Source organism: Chaetodon auriga, chromosome 17 (assembly GCF_051107435.1).
Source record: "Chaetodon auriga isolate fChaAug3 chromosome 17, fChaAug3.hap1, whole genome shotgun sequence".
In the NCBI taxonomy this organism is placed as follows: Eukaryota; Metazoa; Chordata; class Actinopteri; order Chaetodontiformes; family Chaetodontidae; genus Chaetodon; species Chaetodon auriga.
In genome coordinates, this window is record NC_135090.1 from 14,852,305 (window position 1) to 14,871,369 (window position 19,065).

Below are 19,065 nucleotides of genomic sequence, written 5' to 3' on the forward strand. Positions count from 1 at the left end.
CCTCTGAGGAGCCGGTTTCGGTGGCCCTGCATACAGCAGACTGATCAGACTCATCAATGCGACGGTTGAATGTTGTTGGCTTGTGTTTACCGGCAGTTACCAAGCCAGAAATATAATTGATGCAGGAGATGAAAAATTTTGGAAAGCTTTCTCAATGTTCATGTTTCCTGAATTCTGATGTAGAAAGCAATTAAAGCGTGTTCTAACTATAAAAGGTCACACCTTGATGCTTCTGCATCACACTTGTTTTAATTTCGTCGACAAATGACCAGGGTGGCTATTGACCACCTGTTCAATGGAGCCAGAGGGAGTGACGACCTTACAAGGAAATGACCAAGCTTGCCATCCTTTAATCCTGGTCCTTCTTTTGGCTTACTTGACTAACCTTTCCCTTTTATCCAAGGTTTTGAGGTGACTGATTGGACTCAGTTGAACCCTCCTTGAATAACTACCATCTGACTGACTGAGAATCTACACAAACAACTTGGGCCCTGAACAAAGTGAAGATTTCTACTAGCACCCTCCAAGAAAATCGAAATCCTTTATGTATACCAAGAGTGACCAGAAGGTCACCGGATTGGCTGTGAACCTCTGTGAGTAAGTAACCCTGTCCATGATACTATGTGGAACTGATGGATAAATGCCCAGATGGAGAATGGTTCATGGATGTCACTGACATCTGGCCAGTGAGAGCTCCCAAAGTGTTTAATCTGCTGCCATCAACCTCTGTTTGCTTGCAAAAGTTCAATTTCAAACCCCGAAACAGATGAAGGGTAAGAAGTGGAGAGACTGAAAGAAGGTCATCCCTCCTTTTACTTCATTCAGACCAATGCAGCTTTCTCCATCCCCCTCAGTAAGAATTTATATCTGCACTTCCTTCAGAATTCAGTTACCTTCGAAATGAATTCATGGCATTACTTCAAATAAAATGACTTTCATTACTTTCATAGGATTTAATGTGCTGTGTCTGACTTTGATTTATATTTGATAGACTCTGTGTAAACCTGTTGTTTCTGCTTTTGTTTTAAGACAAAAAAATGAAAAATTCCTTGTGTGTTTTGCACCTTCAACCATTTTTTATTGAATGTGTTTTCTTTTTTATCTCCCTCTTCTATATTTTATTAGTCTTTGTTTACGCCTCGTCTCAAGGCACTATGTAAACTCTCGCTGGTACTGTACGTGTAAATGAAGGTAAAATAAGTGTTTTACTGTTATATCATGGAGTGGAGAAAAACAAGCGGAGGAGATATTTTAAGTGCAGAGGAGAGGAGGAAAAACAGAAGTGAGGAGAGGTTGGGGATGAGGGGAGTGAAGTTAAATCTCTGCTGACTTGTTAGTCACATGGCAGCATGTTCTCGGATGAAGAACATGTTCTCTGGTCCATGTTCTGAAGAAAATGATTACATCTGGGAGTCGTGTGTCTGTGTGTGTATGATATGCATGTCCATGCCTGTATGTGTTTCCATGCATGCCTGTGTCTCTGCACATATGGAAGTGTCTGAATGTATACTGCATGAATGCGGGCGATGCACATTTATATTTGAGGTAACACAATTTGATCTTATCATACATTATGTGTCTCTTCATATAACACAAACAAGTGTTGTAATGTCTATATATTTCAAAGTGGGTAACAAGCTTCTTCTGCAATACACACTACAAACTCCAACTTTCTCAAATTACATGCAAGTAACTAAAATCCAAAGGAAAATACACTTGCAACACTTAAAGTAACTGCAATATTGTATGTAATAAACAGTTCTTGGACGCATCTCAGGCAAACCAATAAATGTGCTTTTATATTATGTCTTCATTAAAGCGGATAAGCTACAATTTGTTTAATAGCTAGTTCAGTTTTCCTGCTTTGGTTAAGATAATAAACACAACTAACTGAAGATCAAATCTATTTGTATAAAACAAGAGTAAAAGAAGATGAATGAGGAAGAACAAAGAAGGTGGAGCCGAAAGAAAACGAGGAGTAACAGGAGACAAAAAGAATCATTCTTCAACAACGATCATGCTGAGAAAGGACAGTATGCGTGTGTGTGTGAGTGTGAGCGTGTGAGTGTGTGTGTGTGTGTGTGTGTGTGAGTCTAAGCGCTGTGATAATCTGTGATTCCGTCTCATCAGCACAATATCAAACTGCCTTCGACATCATGCTAAATTATACATCACTGTCTTTCTCTGTTTCACACACACATGCACATATACACACTGTATGGTATGTGCTGCTGTATGAATTAGTTATGACCTGACAGCCTTCTGAGGAAGGGGAAGAGATGTTCAAGGAGCCCAACAATCGCATCAAAGTCTTTCCCACCGAGCGGACGGGCTAAAAAAGGATCGAGCCACACGACTGTACCCTCGTCCTGCCCACTGGAAAAATCCCTTCCTATAGAGGGATCAATGAATTAACCTTTTTCATTTTCGGTTTCATAGTGTGACTGTAATGCATCCTCTGTGCCACTGCCTTTGTCTTTGATCCCACAGTACACTACGTTAATCCATCCATCTATGCATTCATCCTTTTTCCAAAGCGTATCCAGTTCCATGGCGTAGTGGGATATGACAGCCCTCCAGCATCTTCCAGGCCTGCCCCAGGGTCCCCTCCTGGTTTGACGTACCTGGAACAACTCAGTATGGTCGTGATCTCGTTCTCTCAGTCTCATGGAGCTCATGACAAAAGTTGAGGGCTGGAGCGCACATTGATCGGCTAATCCAGAGTTTCGTCTTGTCATCCTCTACACAGCAGTCTGGTAAAAACACCTGCAACACTTCTGACGCGTCACTAATCCACTTATTGTTCTCATGCTCCAATTTACTCCATCTGGCGCGGGATAAATCTTTGTGTCAAAATAAGTAGAAATTAAATTAGTTGTGATAAATTCCTGCTTGTTAGATTAAAACATTTGCATGGTAAAATTACTGAATCAAAGCTGACATCACACATGGAGGGAGTCGTCTGACTCTTATGTTCTATTACGCCTATGTCATCTGCATCTGGATGCATTATCTTGATTATGATATCTAATCATAAACTTTCTTATGAGGACAAAACACAAGTCCCATAACGTAAGTCACTACATTTTGTGACAGAGATAAACATAGAGAGAGAGACCTTTGACTTAACCAGTTGTGCATGTAAACAACATGTTCACCCTCTCTCTCTCGCTCCTCTCCTGACTCAGCAAATTCAGGGTTTGTTTTGACCAAACCAGAGTTGATGCCGATTAACGGAACAGTGGAAAGACAAACCAAGAAGGTTTTGCTGAGTTTTACTTTGTGTCTGATGTGTTTAATGATGATAAAATTACTGTTTCTGTAAATGGAGTCTGGTGACGGCGGTGAGAGCAGTATAAGGGCTGTTTCTGTTTTCTCTGCAGGGATCTTTTCTGTAATGTTGTCAGAAACTTAGGCTAACAATCTGAGCCTGACAGCGGCAAAAACAAATACTTTTTGTGGATTTTGTATACTTTTTGTATATTGACGGTGTGCAAACGCGCAGAGGCATTACGTTGCAGCCGGTTTTGCGGCTGATGGCTGCATCGCTCTTGCTAAACACTGGATAAACTTACTATCCCATTTAGTCACTTAAATAAAAAAATATTTTATTTGTTTACTTTGTGGACTTGTATTGGTGACTGATTGAGATGTGTTTGTTTTAAAAGACTTTTTCATGTTGAAATAACTGTACCTATACAAGTCATATGTCTCAAATTGGTTTGCCGTCTTATGTTCAAAAACAGAAATTTAAATGGTTTAAACCAATGGTTTTTTTTTTGTTGTTGTTGTTCTTTGTTTTTTGTTTTTTAGAAGGAATAATCTCACATCGTTTTTGGCCAACTCGGACAGCCCTACAACACTTCCGCCATGATGAGCAGGTATTTCTCACTCAGTTCTTTTCTTAAAATGTGCTGTTGACAATGCAAAGGCGATACCTGCAAAAATCTAAATTCTGAAATGGCTCCAGTAACAGATTAGGCAGAAGGATTACATGGACTAAGGCTGACTTGCCAAAAAATTGTCCAAACCAGGGTGGATGATTCCTTGTGAGAAAATCTCCTCCTGGCTGTATAAATGAACAGACTAGCTGCGTGTTGTGGACAGTATGAGATGCTGAATATAGAAAGACAAACAGATCATCAGCATAATGTTGCATTTTAGCAAATGCCAAGTGTGGTCTGCCTCTCTGCTCCACCAGCCCCCCCCTCACATACACAGACTAAGTTAAACAGCTGAATGTAGCAGCATCAGGGGCTCTTCAGATAAGTCCCCTGGATGCTCTCACTGAAAGCAGACTCTTTCCATGTCACACACACACACACACACACACACACACACACACACACACAAACACGCACTGTCACACAGAAAGAACGTAAGCCAAGTCGCAAGTAGAAACTTGTGCCAGTGAATAAATCTGGGACAACTGCTTGGCCATACAAGTAGCACAAACACACACAGACATGCACACACACAGAAATTCAGGCACAGCATGTGTGCAGACTTAAACCAAGGCACTTTGCAATCAGTGATATTGTCATTATGCGGCACACCAGACACACATATCAACTAGATGAACACCCACCAACCATCCAGCCCACATACAGACGAGCACAAAGGCCCACAGAGCGATGCAGGGGGACACACAGAGAGACAGTTAGGCAGTGTATCATTTCCAACAGCAACCAGCTGTGACAAACACTGTGTGTGTGTGTGTGTGTGTGTGTGTGTGTGTGTGTGTGTGTGTGTGTGTGTGTGAATGTAAACAAGCTGTCATCTGGAAGTTAGTGAACAGAAGTTTAGAAACATACATTCAATTCATGTCAAACATTACGCCAGCTCCAGTTCTTTTCAACGGGCCTATTTGACAGCAGACATTTTGACTTGTCGTAGCAGGAAAAAGCACAGGCGTTGCTAATCACATTAACGATGGCTCTGTTCTATTCAAGGTTTCCATTAAGCCACGAGAGTGTGACAGCGAACCGGCATGAACAATATCAGGACCCTGAAACTCAAGCAACTAAATGGAATTCAGCCATCATTCATTTTATTATTTTGTCACATGTCACATAAGTTTTTGTAAAAAAAAAAAAAAAAGGCAGATGTGACCAGATGGCTTCTTGCAATAAATAATCTTTATCAGTTCCTGCAGCACAGGCCTTCCTGCAAAACGTCCTCAAAACCACGAGGCGGCCTATGAGATGAACATCTGAACAAAACATTGATTTGGTTGTCATTTAACTTATCTATGAAAGTGTGTAACAATGAAGGGCTCATTTGTTAAATACATGATAATATTTAGATTCTCTGCTGCTGCAGGAAATTTGAGGCATCAAATACAAATAGAAAAGACAGCATTTTGTAAATAATAGTGCTGCCGGTTTTACTGGAATGTTAGCCAGCGTAAACCAGTCCTTTTCCATGGAATAATGTGCAGGTTTAAATTTATTCTACCATCTGAGCAGCTAATCAGCGACACTATCTCCTGTCGTGTTTACTTCAGGCATGAAAGCCTGAAAACAAGACAGCATTTCTTTAGGGGGAACATTCCCGCCGTGAGTAAGGGCCTCAACAGCTGACTCTAACGCAGAGAGCTGCTTTAATTATGTGTGCCTTTTATTAAAATTTTAAAATTAGTTTCTGGAAAAGCCCATCACGAGAGCTACCTTGGTTACACTACAGTCAGCCATAAGCCTGAACCCACATTCAGATTTAATATCCAAACAGTACACAGGATTACTAAATAAAAACTACACGAATGTGATGACAGCTCATACGCCATCTGTACACCTCTGCATCTTTAATTTCAACAGAGGGTTCTGATGTGTCATGAACTCAAACCTATAGTCTGCGTAATGACGGCATTTTGTCAAACCTAATGTTTAATGTGTGTTATCTACTGCCTGCTTCCTTTTAAATAACAGTGGGGCATATTTGTACTTGAATCTTGTGGGTTGTCGACAACTCAAAGATGTGCTCGGTGAGAAGCGAGGAACTGCATAACAGTGTATTTATTTGTTTTGTTGGTTTGCTCAGTGTCGTGTGCGCGTGTGCCTCCGGTTAGACGGTTTCACCCTCTTCTGTTTTATGCTGCGTAACTAACTGCCTCGTTGAGGACATCAAAGTTTTTCTAATCTAAATCTAATCTGAAATCTTTACTGCACACAGGACATGGTGCTGATACATAGGGAGTTCTAATTTTAACCATCACTTCAACCATTCATATCACTTCTTTCATCTGTGAAAACGGTGCCACGGTGTTTAGTCAGGCCCTGAAGGAAGAGGGCGAAAGGGGACGCCAAGTTCCCTCTGGAAGCAAGCCACCACCTTTTTTTTTCTTTGGAACAATGTTCAAACTCATTGGGGAAAAAAAGGAGGTTAACACATATTAAATCGAATCTTTTTTTATGCCATGCAAAAATTGCCTCGATGAGCCGCTGTTTGAAGTGTTGATGAGAACGTTTATGTGTGAGAGGGACAAAACGTGTCTATTTTAGCTGGAGTTAATAATGTGTGGCTTTTGTAAATAAGGCTTTTTCGTGTCCAATCATTTGATTTAGGGGTCAACATGAATCAATTTGCAGAATCTGGTAAAAAAAAAAGAAAAATCTGTTTCTGCCGTGCATCAGTAATACAGAGCCTTCAATATCCTCTCGTTTTGAGCCATGCTCTACCCATGTTCTCCTGCTTCTGGATTTGCTTAGTTTGAGAGCCTCCCATGCAGAAAAGGAATGAACTTGTCGCCCATTAGGGAGCTTTCCTGTGGTGAGTGGAAAAAATGTAGATTGAGTTCAGAACACGGCAGCTCTCCCTAAAAACTTGCAATATCTGAAAGGCCTCTCAGAGCAAACGAACAGCAACCACCAACATAAAAAAAGTCCCCTTAGCTTAAATTATTTCTTTATAACCCACTCTCGTATGTATGTATTTGTGAGCAGATATCCATGCATATTAATGTATTTGTCAGCAACCCTTAGTCCACCTGTGGACACTGACAATGAGCTGCTGATACCGTATGAAGCAAATATCACCAGGGGTTGCTTAAGGTAAACAACACAGTGCATATGCTCAATTACATCTGCATTCAAAAACAAGCAGTTTGCCAAGGTTAGCCTCTGCCCTCTGAATGCCACCCGCACCCACAGTCCTACGTGAGCTATGGGATTTTCATCTTCCATTTAATAAATAGCCAGAGTGGTTGTTATTCACGATGTTCATTTTTTCTGCACGACAGAGGTCAAGATTGAGGCACAGCCTGTTCCATTATATAATTTCTACGCAGACGCAAACTAATGCACAAAGACGCTTTCTGACCTTCATAGTTGAGCTTGAAGCCATGTGCAGAGACAGCGAAGTCACTGGTCAACCTCAAAGAGAAGACGTTTCCTGTGCTGGTGACAGGGGGAGGAACCTGGAAGCCTGTCAGCCTGAAGAAACACAGAGAAGAACGTGTTGACATTATCAGAAAATTTCCAGACACAGTAAACATTCAGGAAAAACAATGCGCCCGCTTTTGAGGACCGCACAAAGGGCTCCGCAGCTTGTTAACCTATAGCAACAAAGACATTAGCATATTGATGTGTTAAACAGGGACATTCATCAACTGAACACAAAAAGAAGAGCAGACTGAAGATATCCATAACAGGCTTGAGTATGCTGTGATCATCTATTTTTACCTCCTCATCACGAGAAAATCCACGATATCATGTGTTTTAATAGCTGAAATTCTATGAGGGTTGTTGTTTTTATCTTTTGGGTGTAATCCAAACAATCTAAACAATTTAGTTTAGATCAGTTCAGCACAAAAAACAAGAAATGCCACAAACTACAACTGCTGCCTGCCACGTGAGACCTACATTATGACTTCAAATGATTTCTATTACTGTTGTGCGCTGTGTGTGCTCTTAGCAGCACCGCATGGAGCCTCTGGGGCAGAACACAAAAAACTCTCCATTATCTGAAAATCTAAAGAAAGGCGCACTAAAAACCCGCCGCTCAATTGGGGCTTTTAAATAAATCAGGCCACCAGATCAAAGTGTAGCAACAAAAAAAGTGAGCCTTGGTCAGCTGAGCAGCAATACCAAAATGGGTTCGTGGTGAACAATACAACAGGAGTCCACAGCAGAGGGGAGGGGAGGCTGCCTTTAATCTGCATTCCACATGTTTGACGGTGTCCTCCAGAATTAAGCTTGCGCACAGCTGGCCAGGTGTGCTGTCAGCTTTTAGGCTCTTTGAATTAAATGAGGAAGAAGAGAGATGGAGGAATGGGAGGCAAGCTTTTTTTCTTCAGGTATGGAAAAGAGCCAGACCATCTTGCTGCCACTGCGACATTTTTTTTTTTTTTTTTTTTGTCCTGCAGCTACCATTCTTCCTTTTATTTCGCCTCCCCCCTTCCTCCTATTTCCCTCCTTCCTCTTTCATCTCTCCTCCTCTTCCTCTTCCCTCAATCCACTCGAATCATCCTTTCCTCTAAACTTCTTCTTTTTCATCCCTCTTTACTTCCACCGCCTTCACACGCTTCCTCCCCACCTTCTCTGTCTTCCTCTCTCCTCTTTCCCTTCCATTCATACAGCTACTTTCATTTTTTTTTTACGTCCACATCGCCCTTTCTTTTGTCTCACATCCTTTCCTTATCACCTGTCCTCAAACTCCCCATCAGAGTGGCATCTGTGATACATCTCAACATGGATGGACATACACATCTTGCAGCATACCGTGTTCATTTTCCTGGGACAAACTGAATACCTCTTCATTAATTCGCTGTTAGTTCTGCATTTATCCTTACTCATTCCTCCGAGCTGTGTGTACTATACTGTGAAGTGTTTTCTTCTTCTCCGCTTCCCCCTTATCTTTCATAACACAAAGAAGACACTTGAGGAATGTCAGAAAATACCTGACAGAGGACATTTGTACCTGTAAGTCTTTTATCTTTCTTTCTGTCTCCACATTTTAATTAAGCTTTTTTTATCAGGAAAAACAAGGAGTTCTCTTCAACAACCTGCCCTCTCTCAACCCTCCATCTACTCTCCTTCTCAACCCTTCTTTCATCTTCCTCTCCCTGCTACCTTGCTTTTATCCTCCATTATGGGCCTACTTTGTCACGTCTCCTCATTTTTCATCTCTCCATCCTCGTCCTCCTCCCCCCCCCCCACCTCCTCCTATTCATATTGTATTCATGATCTGCCCTCTCCTTCTCATCTTTATATTTCTCCATCTGTTCTCTCATTTGCCATCTCCCATCCCTCCTCCTATTGCTCTTCAGTCATTAACTTGAATTGGCTCCCCTCCTGTACATGCACTCTTCTCGAATCATTCAGTCCATCCAGCCTTTTGCTCATCAAAACTTGCATGCCTCCATCTCCCCAGTCAATTTGCTTTCCCTTGTTTGCAGTTTCCCCTGTCTCTTTCTATCTATTCAAAGCAAAGATAGCGGCCATCTTCATAAAAAACCCCAATAATCTCTTTAATCTCTCCCTCTGTTCCTAATCTATATCTTTTCTGTATTTCTGCTTCCTACCATCCTATTTTTGGTAATTCTTTCCTTGCATGTCTACTCTTTCAATATATCTTCTTCTCCCTTCATCCTTTAAAAAAAAATGCTTTCCTTTCTATTATTTCACTGCCCCTCTTGACCTCCTTTCCCCATCCCATCTTGTATCTGTCTTTACAATTTTTCCCAACATACAGCAAGCACGTTAGCATGATGTGCGTGTAATAAAGCAGTGTATCACTGCGCTTGACCTCAATAGGAAATGATATCTGCACGTTAACATGCAAACTTCTCAGCTGTGCTACTGTGAACAATATAGCACTGAAGCAGATGCATAGCTATATGTGCAATTTCTGCAATCTGGCAGTCGTGAACGCAGAGGAAACTGCATATCAGAAGAGGTAGTAAAACGCAAAGGTTTGGCAGTAGCAGTAATGGCAATAACATGAGCGTACAATCATTACATTTTGGCCTTCTGTGTGATCTTATGTGCTGAAACTGCTTCCTGTTGCTTTAGCGTAACATAGGGAAATACGGTTAATGTCAGTGTAATTCCTGTATCACATTAGGTGCCGTTGCCACAAAGTCTGACAATGACTAAAGCCTGCCCCGCTGCCACCTATTAATAATGCATTCCTCCTTTCAAATGATCTTCTCATGCAGCTACACCACAGTGAAATTGTCATTTCAGTTCACTGACAGTTGTCTGAGGCCTCTGACACAGTTGATCACTCTGTTCTATTTGACTGTCTAGAAAAATAGGTTGGGATATTTGGTGTAGCACTAAGCTGGTTTTCCTCCTGTCTATCCAACTGGAAGTTTTTTTGTGATGACAAGGCCTCTCCATCTATAAGGCTTTGAATAATCTTGCTTCAGAGTATATTAGTGAACTACTAATGTTGTATACTCCGCTAGGTCCCTCAGGCCCTCTGAACAAGGCCTGCTGGTTGTATGTCGTTCACTGAAAACACGAGGGGAGTGAGTGCGCACTGTCCTGGGACCCGGGCTTTAGAGGAGTCTCACCCTGGGAATCAGCAAACTCTCTTGACTGTTTTAAGTCCCAGCTGAAGTCTTATCTTTGTGTCTAAGTGTTTTTTGAGTCACGCACACTATTTCAAGATCTAATTGTTTAGGTTTTTGTTTTTTTTTTGGATTTCTTCTCCTGCTGTCATGTTTGTTTTGCTGATTTAACGTGTTATTTTGTAAAGCACTTTGTAACCTAGGTTTTGAAAAGTGCAACATAAATAAAAATATACATATTCGTCTTGTTTCAGGCCCCCTTTTTTTAGACTATTTAGCAGCATGGTTGAACTTGTGCCTCTGGGTAATTGTAAAAGTTGGCCACGTCCCCATATATCTGCAACTTGTTTGCATTCTGTTCTTAATGTTCTTAGCTGCATCTCCTGCCAATGTGTGTTCGGCTTGACATATCTCTTTTAAATTTAAACCCGTCTTGTTCCAAAAGGCATTCGCCGATGAAAATAATGAAAATGAAAGATCCTTTTGAAAACAGAATGTGCATTCATGGTATTGTAAGGAGCTTTTTGATTAAAACACAGCCAGCAAGTATTGTGTTATGTAAATAAACCACAACGACTGCATTTCTCTTCTGCTTCCTCTCCAATATCTTGTTTGTAATGCTTCACTTCTACAGACACAAACTTTCAACACACAACAACACACACGCACACACAATACAGTCTATTTCCTGTTTAACAATTTATCTCTGGATTTATGTGTTTTGATGAAACTTTTTTTTTTTTAAAGAAAGTGAAAGTGGGGGTGTCTGACAGTCAAGGTTTATTCTTACTGGAGTGTGTGCGTGATGTATGGAGTGAAATCACATTAGCAAGTGAATGAAGAACTAGCTAATATCAGCAGAGTGCTTTCTCTGCTCTCTCTCTCTCACACACATGCACAAACATAAGACGTGACACACACACACACACACACACGCATAGATAGAGACACACAACTCTCTTTATTTTCTCCAAAAAAGCAACCATGCAGTCTGGCTAATGCGATTGTCAGACCCCCTCTCTCTGTTTCTCCTTCTCTCTTTCTCTCCTTCCCTTGTATCTGATGGTCTCTTTATTGCCAAGAGGGAAAAGAGACTTTCCATTATTATTATTGCCATGAAAGGAGAGACAGGGTTGAAGAGATAAACTGTAAAAAGAAAAGAGAAAAAAAAGAAGGATGGACAGAAGAAGACAGGTAGTACACAGTTAAGGTTTGTTGAAAAATAATTTCTCAGATCAAATCATATCTGATGTTTCATCGCTGAGTCATGTCATACGAACAGACATGCATTCACATATGCTCAGGGTGGATATCATGGAAGTGGTGCGAGTGCCTGCCTGGACATGACATTAACCTGTTTTATCGTTATATCAGTTACATTTCACTTCCCTTCACTGACACCTATATAGCTACACCACTTTCAGGTATAATCATCATGTTACTGACCAGCTTTGATGAACTGATAATGATTTACCTTTACATGACAGTACAGGAAAAATGTCTTCATCCATCTATAGAAAGGAGACCAACAGAAATAGTAATACAACCACACTAAGCTAACTTCAGTTTGGGCTGGCTTTGGTAGGGTGATCTCGCACTGTACTGGTCAAACTAACCTTGGACAACATGCTAACCTTACCTACCTCCACCTCATCCAGGCACAGCATCCCGGCTAACCAAGCATCCAACCACAGGTTGAAAACAAACAGCTTTTCCCTCTTGGGAGATGAATAGTGTGTAACAAATCAAACTGAACCTTTTAGATGCATGCATAATGTAGCTGCTGCTGATTAATATTTACGACAGCACACAGAAATGCACACACAAACATGTTGGTTTGAGGATACTGCATGCAGTTATGGCGCAATTATTCCCTAGGGATTTATTATAACATTAATGGTAAAGATTCAATGCCCAACCCAGCACCTTATCCAAAACACAAATGCATTAAATCTAGAGTCAGCTTGTACTCACTGTAAAGATCAGCCAAAATATCCTCACACTCCCACAATGTGCTCACTATTGAACAACAGAGCCAAGCAACTAAAGCCTCTTTCACACAGGACAAAAAGCCCACTAACACCCACTGACATCTGGCTTTTGTCTTTGGTGGAGCAGGTTATAATCAGCATTCACTCCTGGGTCAAATGACTCAGCAGCAGTCATGGGTATTTATCGGCTTCAGATCCAATCAGCAGTGATGGAAACATGACAACCGGGTGGAATTGCTAATTTTCACTCGGTGCGGTAAAGTTCCAGACGTTGGCAAATAAATTATTTGTTACACTCCATTTCCATCTATCATAATCATCTCATAAAACATGTAAAAAAGAAAATTAGCAAAGTAGCATCTCATCTACTGGCAATGGGAAAGGAGTCAATGCCATGATACTGATGTTTTTTTTTTCTTGTCAGAATTAATGGGGATAGGAGCTCAGCATTTAAGTCTGTAACTTAAAGGCTGTTTATTTTCCCTCAGCTTGTGTCAGTATGTGCAGCTACCAGTCCCTAACCACCAAAGTAGGAGCACCGAGAGACCACTGGATGTGTTTGTCAGCGAGCTACAGCAAGTGTGTACATCTGAGGTTGTGTGTGAATGTCCGTATCTGTACTTTAGTTTGTTTGTGTTTTATTGAGTTGATGCTGACCCAAGGTCTGACCCCACAAACCAAAACACTCTGAACCTCCTTCTTCTCCAGTCTCCCGCCATGTTCCTCCATCCATCTCTTCCTTTCCTTCCCTCCCTCCCTTCCTGTCTTCCTTCCTGTCTCTTTCCGCTGGGAGAATGATAACTGTGTCAATTTCCTGGCCATTCAGTTCCTTTTCATCCATCTCTCTTTCCCGTGAGGAAGGTAGATTTCTACGTGTACACCATGAACCCCTTTGCTGACTGCCTCTCTTCATACTCATTTCTGTGCCTGTCCTCCCTGTCAGAGCAAACATAAATTGTTTGAGCATTGGACTGTGTTTTAAGGTCAATATATTAATAACTACGACAGTCAGTCACTACTGTAACTAATTTAGGAGGAAGTACGAGAAAATTTCTTTTAATAAAATACCCTGTAATTAGATGAGACAATTTGGTCAAACTGTCTAGCAATATTCTAAATAATTTGAAAAAGTGGAAACATCCACATGGTATTATTCTTGGCGAAACTGTCTTAATTCTGTAAGGAGTAATAACCTAGTTTGGCTGTTGCTTCATGCAAACATGTAAATACAGCAGGGGTTGACATCCGGGTGGAGGGGGGAGTAGAAGAGAATAGCAGGAAAAGCGTGAGCTCATTCATTCATTTAGTCTATAATGGAGACAGATGGAGACAGAAATGGTGACAGTCAGACTGGATCACCATCAGCCTCCATTTTCCCAGGAGATCGTACCTGGTAGCAGACAACATTGCATCGTAACTAGTAAAAGCAATCCTCATAGGGTTCCAGTGTAAACGCAGATGGTGTCGTTATTCTATAGCCATTACTTTGTGCAATCAAAATTTACTTCATGATGGTTAAGCATCTATGGAAACTGATATGTTTTGTGCTTGTTATTTTTGCTTTATTTAAAAAAAAATGTATTCCTCATAACTAACTTTATTCACTTCTTCATCTGTTTTGTGTTGTTTTTTTGGACCTGTTAAACTTTAGCGTATATCCAGATGCTGATGACACTGTGCTATATTTTCATACTCTGGGTCATAAGCTGTGCTGCTCACTGTGGCACTCAACTTCTCAAATGTAAGAGATAAGTGAAACTGTAACTTACTTTAATTCTCTCCAAAATCCATGGACTCATTTTAAAGGCAATTCACACCAAAATGAAACCTGCCACATTTGATCAATTTTACAACTGTGTTTAATCAAACGCTCCAGTATTACTATTTAGTATTTTGAATGGTATATTTACTTGATTCCTTGGACATCAGTTTCCCTTATTTCAGTGCTGTTTCATCATGCAGAGTGTACTTAATATTCATATGATCATCAGACAAACTCTCTCAAACGCACACACGTGAATCTAGAAACCATAAAGTTAATTCTATTCATTTTTTTCTGACTGGGTGGAGGATTTCTGACCTCAGGATGAACATGGATCTGTTTTATGTTTCATTTGGAGGCTGATTTGGAGGCTGACTGAGTACAATTGTAACTGGAGACACACAAATGTCCCAAAGTTGTTTTCACTGGCTATAAAACCTGACAGTAGAAGTCGTCATATAACAATCTTTACTAATGTAACTGCACTTCCTCCTCACAGTAGTGAAACGATGACATGAATCCTACAAATTGCCTCCGCTTCTTTAAAGAACTACTTTAGACTTGAAACATAGGTCTAGTATGAAAGTTGGAAATTATATTACTCTTAATTTCATAATAGTCGCCACAGTTTAATGAAACACTTTCTGTTTTGTATCACTGACACTGAACCTCCTGTCTCTGTATATTCAAAGGCAGCTTTTCGTGTAATTAATGTAAAAAGGGAAATTCAAGCAAAAAGCACATTAGCACCTCAAATTCAACTCTAAATCAATTGTTCCATTAATACCCCAACCTGAGCAAGTCCGTCAAACGTATCTTAGCAGCAGTGACATATTCAAAGTGACATGAATAGAGCATCCTTCTCTTTATTATAAAAAAGTCCTCCTTTTTTCTCCTCTTTCCCTCTCCTCCCCTTCATGTCAGTAGATTTATTTCCTCGACTCATGTCCAAAGTTCAGGGTCTGCAGTGAGTGATTGATTAACAACACTCGCCTGAGTGACACACACGCACGCACACACACACACACACACCCACACACACAATCATTTTTCAGGTTACAGTACATACGGTCAATAGTCACTGGTGTGTCTTGTAAATCAGTCATTCGCTGCCCACCCTGAACTCTGTGTGTGTATTTCAGTGTGCGTTCGTGTATGTGTGTTCGTGTGTGTGTGTGTGTAAGGGGGTCCTTGACGATGGTGGCATGCTATCCATTAAATTAGTCACACACACGTAAATTCAGAAGATACAGATACACATAAACACACATAAGGCCCCTGGCCAGGTCACCCTTACACCCCACTCATTGACTGGCTCCATTCATCACACAGAGAGGGAGGGAGAGCGTGAGTGACAGACAGAAAGAGATGTTGGCTCTCTAAAGTCTCCATGATAAGCTGACTAAAACACTTAAAAGACCCAAAGAGAGAGAAGGGGATTCATTGTGTGTGACTGAATACTTATTCACTGTAGCTGCTGTTAGGTCATGACAATTTAACAATGAATAAAACCATGCTGGATCTGTTGAAGCGAGAGAGAGAGGACAGTACTTATCTATGACATTGAATTAAGAACAAATATTCAGTGTCGTCTGTGAAAACACACAAAAGACAGATGCATTCACAAAAAGAGAGGAAGTCACAGCAACCACATGCACATATCACACACACACAGCGACACCACACTGAGGTTCAGGATGGAAGAAATCCAATTTCTTCCCAACACAAAGCATTCAGTGCTGGCAGCATGGCTTTGTGTGTCTGTGAAACTATGCATCAGCGTGCATGTGCACTCTTTCATCTCGCCATATGCCTACCTGCTCACATGCACGTCCCTAACCGTGTGTGTGTGTGTGTGTGTGTGTGTTTGTGCGTGTGTCACTCTTATTGGCACCCAGCAGTGCAAACATCCATTCCTTCCAATCCCCCTCAGCACTGTTGTGATGCCCAGGGACGATAAGCCCTTTTGTGGTGCATCGTGGCGGAGGGGGGGGTGCTCTCGTCCCAGAGCTCTGGAGGTGACAGGGGCCATCTCTGCTCTCTGTGCACCCCCGAGGAGAGACACTCTGAGTGGGGTTGAATAGTGGATTAACCTCCCTGTCAGTCCCAGAGGTTCTAAGACAAACATGCAGAGACTCAGACTGACATGGACAGACACACATTAAAAGCCCAATCCATAATTGCGGAGTAAAATACTGTCTCCCCGCACAGATCCTGCATTTTTGACTGTTTCTGAAACCACCAGCCAGTACCTGTATAGGCTGTGCTTGAGACACATTTTTCTTTTTTTTCAGAGCAGAACTGCTTGGACTTGGTTTTCCTCACGAGATTTTCAACAGAAACAGTAAACAGTGTCCTTCCATTGTTGAAAAAGGAGTTGTTGCTTCCACTATTAAATGATAAATGTTGTGTACCTCCTTCTCCCACCCTCCCTCTGTCTCCTCGTGTCTTTCTCTCTCGCAGGCAGTTAGATAGATAGTGAGTGTTGCCCCCATGAGCTAAAGCTTGTTTAGGCTGCTGGCTACCCTATCACTTACTATTAAACCTGACACGCATACACAGAAAGGGGCAAATAAACACATGAATGCATATACTGGAAGGGACACACACATTACTGTGGGACGCGCACTAATGTGTGTGCATGCCAGTGCACACACCTGTATTTTGTAGATAGCTAGAGACAGATTGCATGTGTCTGCTGGCATTTAAAGGGGAGGTGTCAGGGCTGACAGCGCCTTAAAGGGACAGTCGACAGAGAGATATATGGATGGAGGAAGACAAGAAGGACAGCGAGGATGAGATGGGATGTGAGAGACAGAGGGAGACTGTAGGAGAAGAAATATGATGGGGGAGGAAACATACACACACACACACACACACACACACACACACACAAATGCACAAGTTGAGTCCAAAATCAGACTCATTATCTATCAATATAGGAAGTATATGCAACAAACTTTTATTGTAGAATAATTAAGACATTGTTTGAAGTGCTTACTTCAGTTACGTGACATTAATGACTTAATTGTTTACAAAATGGAAATTAATGGTCAATAGGACACAAGTTGAGTGTGCTGACAATATTCAATCTGCTGCCAACTCTAATTGGGAGTTGACAATAAATTATAAAAAGACAATGCTTATGTCAATAACACTGTATAATATCAAGTTGGCAGGCAATACTAAATCACAGCATTTGAATATCAACACTGCGAGTTGATGTGAAAGAACAACTGGGAGGTAAAGCACGGGTGTACTGACCTCTATGGAAAGGTTCAAATATGTACCAGCTCTGCTCACATCCATTATGGACAGAGACAAGTCTCATTACAAGATATATATATATTATATATACAACTTAAACAGACGTATTATGGTAACATTTCACACACACGAAGAATCATATGTATGTGTAAATGTTTTTCACATGAAACACATTTATCCTCCAGTATTTAGACCCATGTCTTTCCATAATCCATCATCACAGCTGGGTGCTGTCACATGTGGCCTGCTGTAGATGTGACTGTGTAGCACTGCACTAAGCGCACTGTGAGGTGCTGTGATGGACATGATGTGGACAGAGCATGCAGCAGCCACAAGATGGGAGCACAAGCAGGATTATTAGCCTGCGTATTGTTACTCTTAAACAGAGGTGGGTGCCTCCAATTGCGTATCACCTGCCCCATTGTGTGAAACTCATTTTTCATTAGGGGAGCTGTTCTATACTGCTGCCTTAGTGGTCTGACTGTTTAGTTATCTGTGTTTGTATTTCTGTTGAAACAATGAACCTGCTAAATATACCTGCTCTATCTTCACTGTGTGACTTTGGATAAAAAGTCTGTTTTACCCCTCTGACAATGACGTATTAAAGTGTAATGTGATTAATGAAATCATGCTAGACTGAGCTAAAAGTGAGCTTTAGTTTGCTTGGTCACTTCTTTTCAGTGAGGTACTGGAGATAATATTAAGTTGTTGGCTTTGTTTGTGTGTTTGTTTGTTTCAAATATTACATTGTAGAGGTCAGCTAGTGGTGCCACTGACATGTTATCAAGTTTTCATGTTTTACTACAATAAACAACCTTGTATTCCCTTGTTTGAGTGTCTGTCTGCAGCGAGATGTACAACCTTGCCTGCAGTAATAACTACTATATATATATACTATATTTTTCTTGTTGATGTGCAATAAATTTTATGACAAACATAAATTCAAATTAAAAGCAAAGACGACAAAACCACAGGCACATTCCCCCACAGCCTTGTGTTCCCCGTGTGAAGTCTCTGGATAAAACAAAATGTACCAGAGGACGGATGTGATAATCACGACGCAACAAATTTAAACTAAAATCAATTATATTTTCAGAAAATGGGAAAAAAAAGCATTACAGTAAGAGCAATTTAGAAAGTGGGTTTTTAAAATGAGCTAAAATTAGTGTGAAACAACATTTCGCCTTCAAGCAGTGATGAGTCAAGTCATCTGAGGAGAAGTCAAAGTGTAAAGAGCACTTCGAGTTTTCACAAGCTGACACTACAGCTCTGGAAATTGCATTGAGATCTACTTGATGTCAGGAGCAGAGTTTGAAGAAATGCAATTAATGCTAAAAGCCCGAACACATAAAAATGGCCCTCAGTATGCTGGCAGTATGGTTCACTGCGAATCATGTCAGAAAAACTGGCAGTTTCTCCCATAGATAAAGTTCCTTCATAAATAGTTCATTTCTTTGGAGCCTTTCATTGGAGGAGTTAAAGTCTATATTTCACAGTGCTGAAAAATGCTTTGCTTTGCAGCTTCTTCTCAC

The 19,065-nt window shown here is 41.0% G+C and overlaps 1 protein-coding gene across 5 annotated transcripts in view; it reads right to left on the reverse strand.

Annotated features, from left to right (window-relative positions):
- Positions 1-19,065, reverse strand: part of LOC143335403 (CUB and sushi domain-containing protein 3-like) — a 318,991-nt gene that overhangs the window by 202,676 nt on the left and 97,250 nt on the right. For all 5 annotated transcript variants that reach the window (XM_076754808.1, XM_076754807.1, XM_076754806.1 and 2 more), the window contains exon 4: positions 7,318-7,430. In XM_076754808.1, coding sequence (XP_076610923.1) covers positions 7,318-7,430 — 113 coding nt within the window. The remainder of the gene's footprint in view (positions 1-7,317; positions 7,431-19,065) is intronic.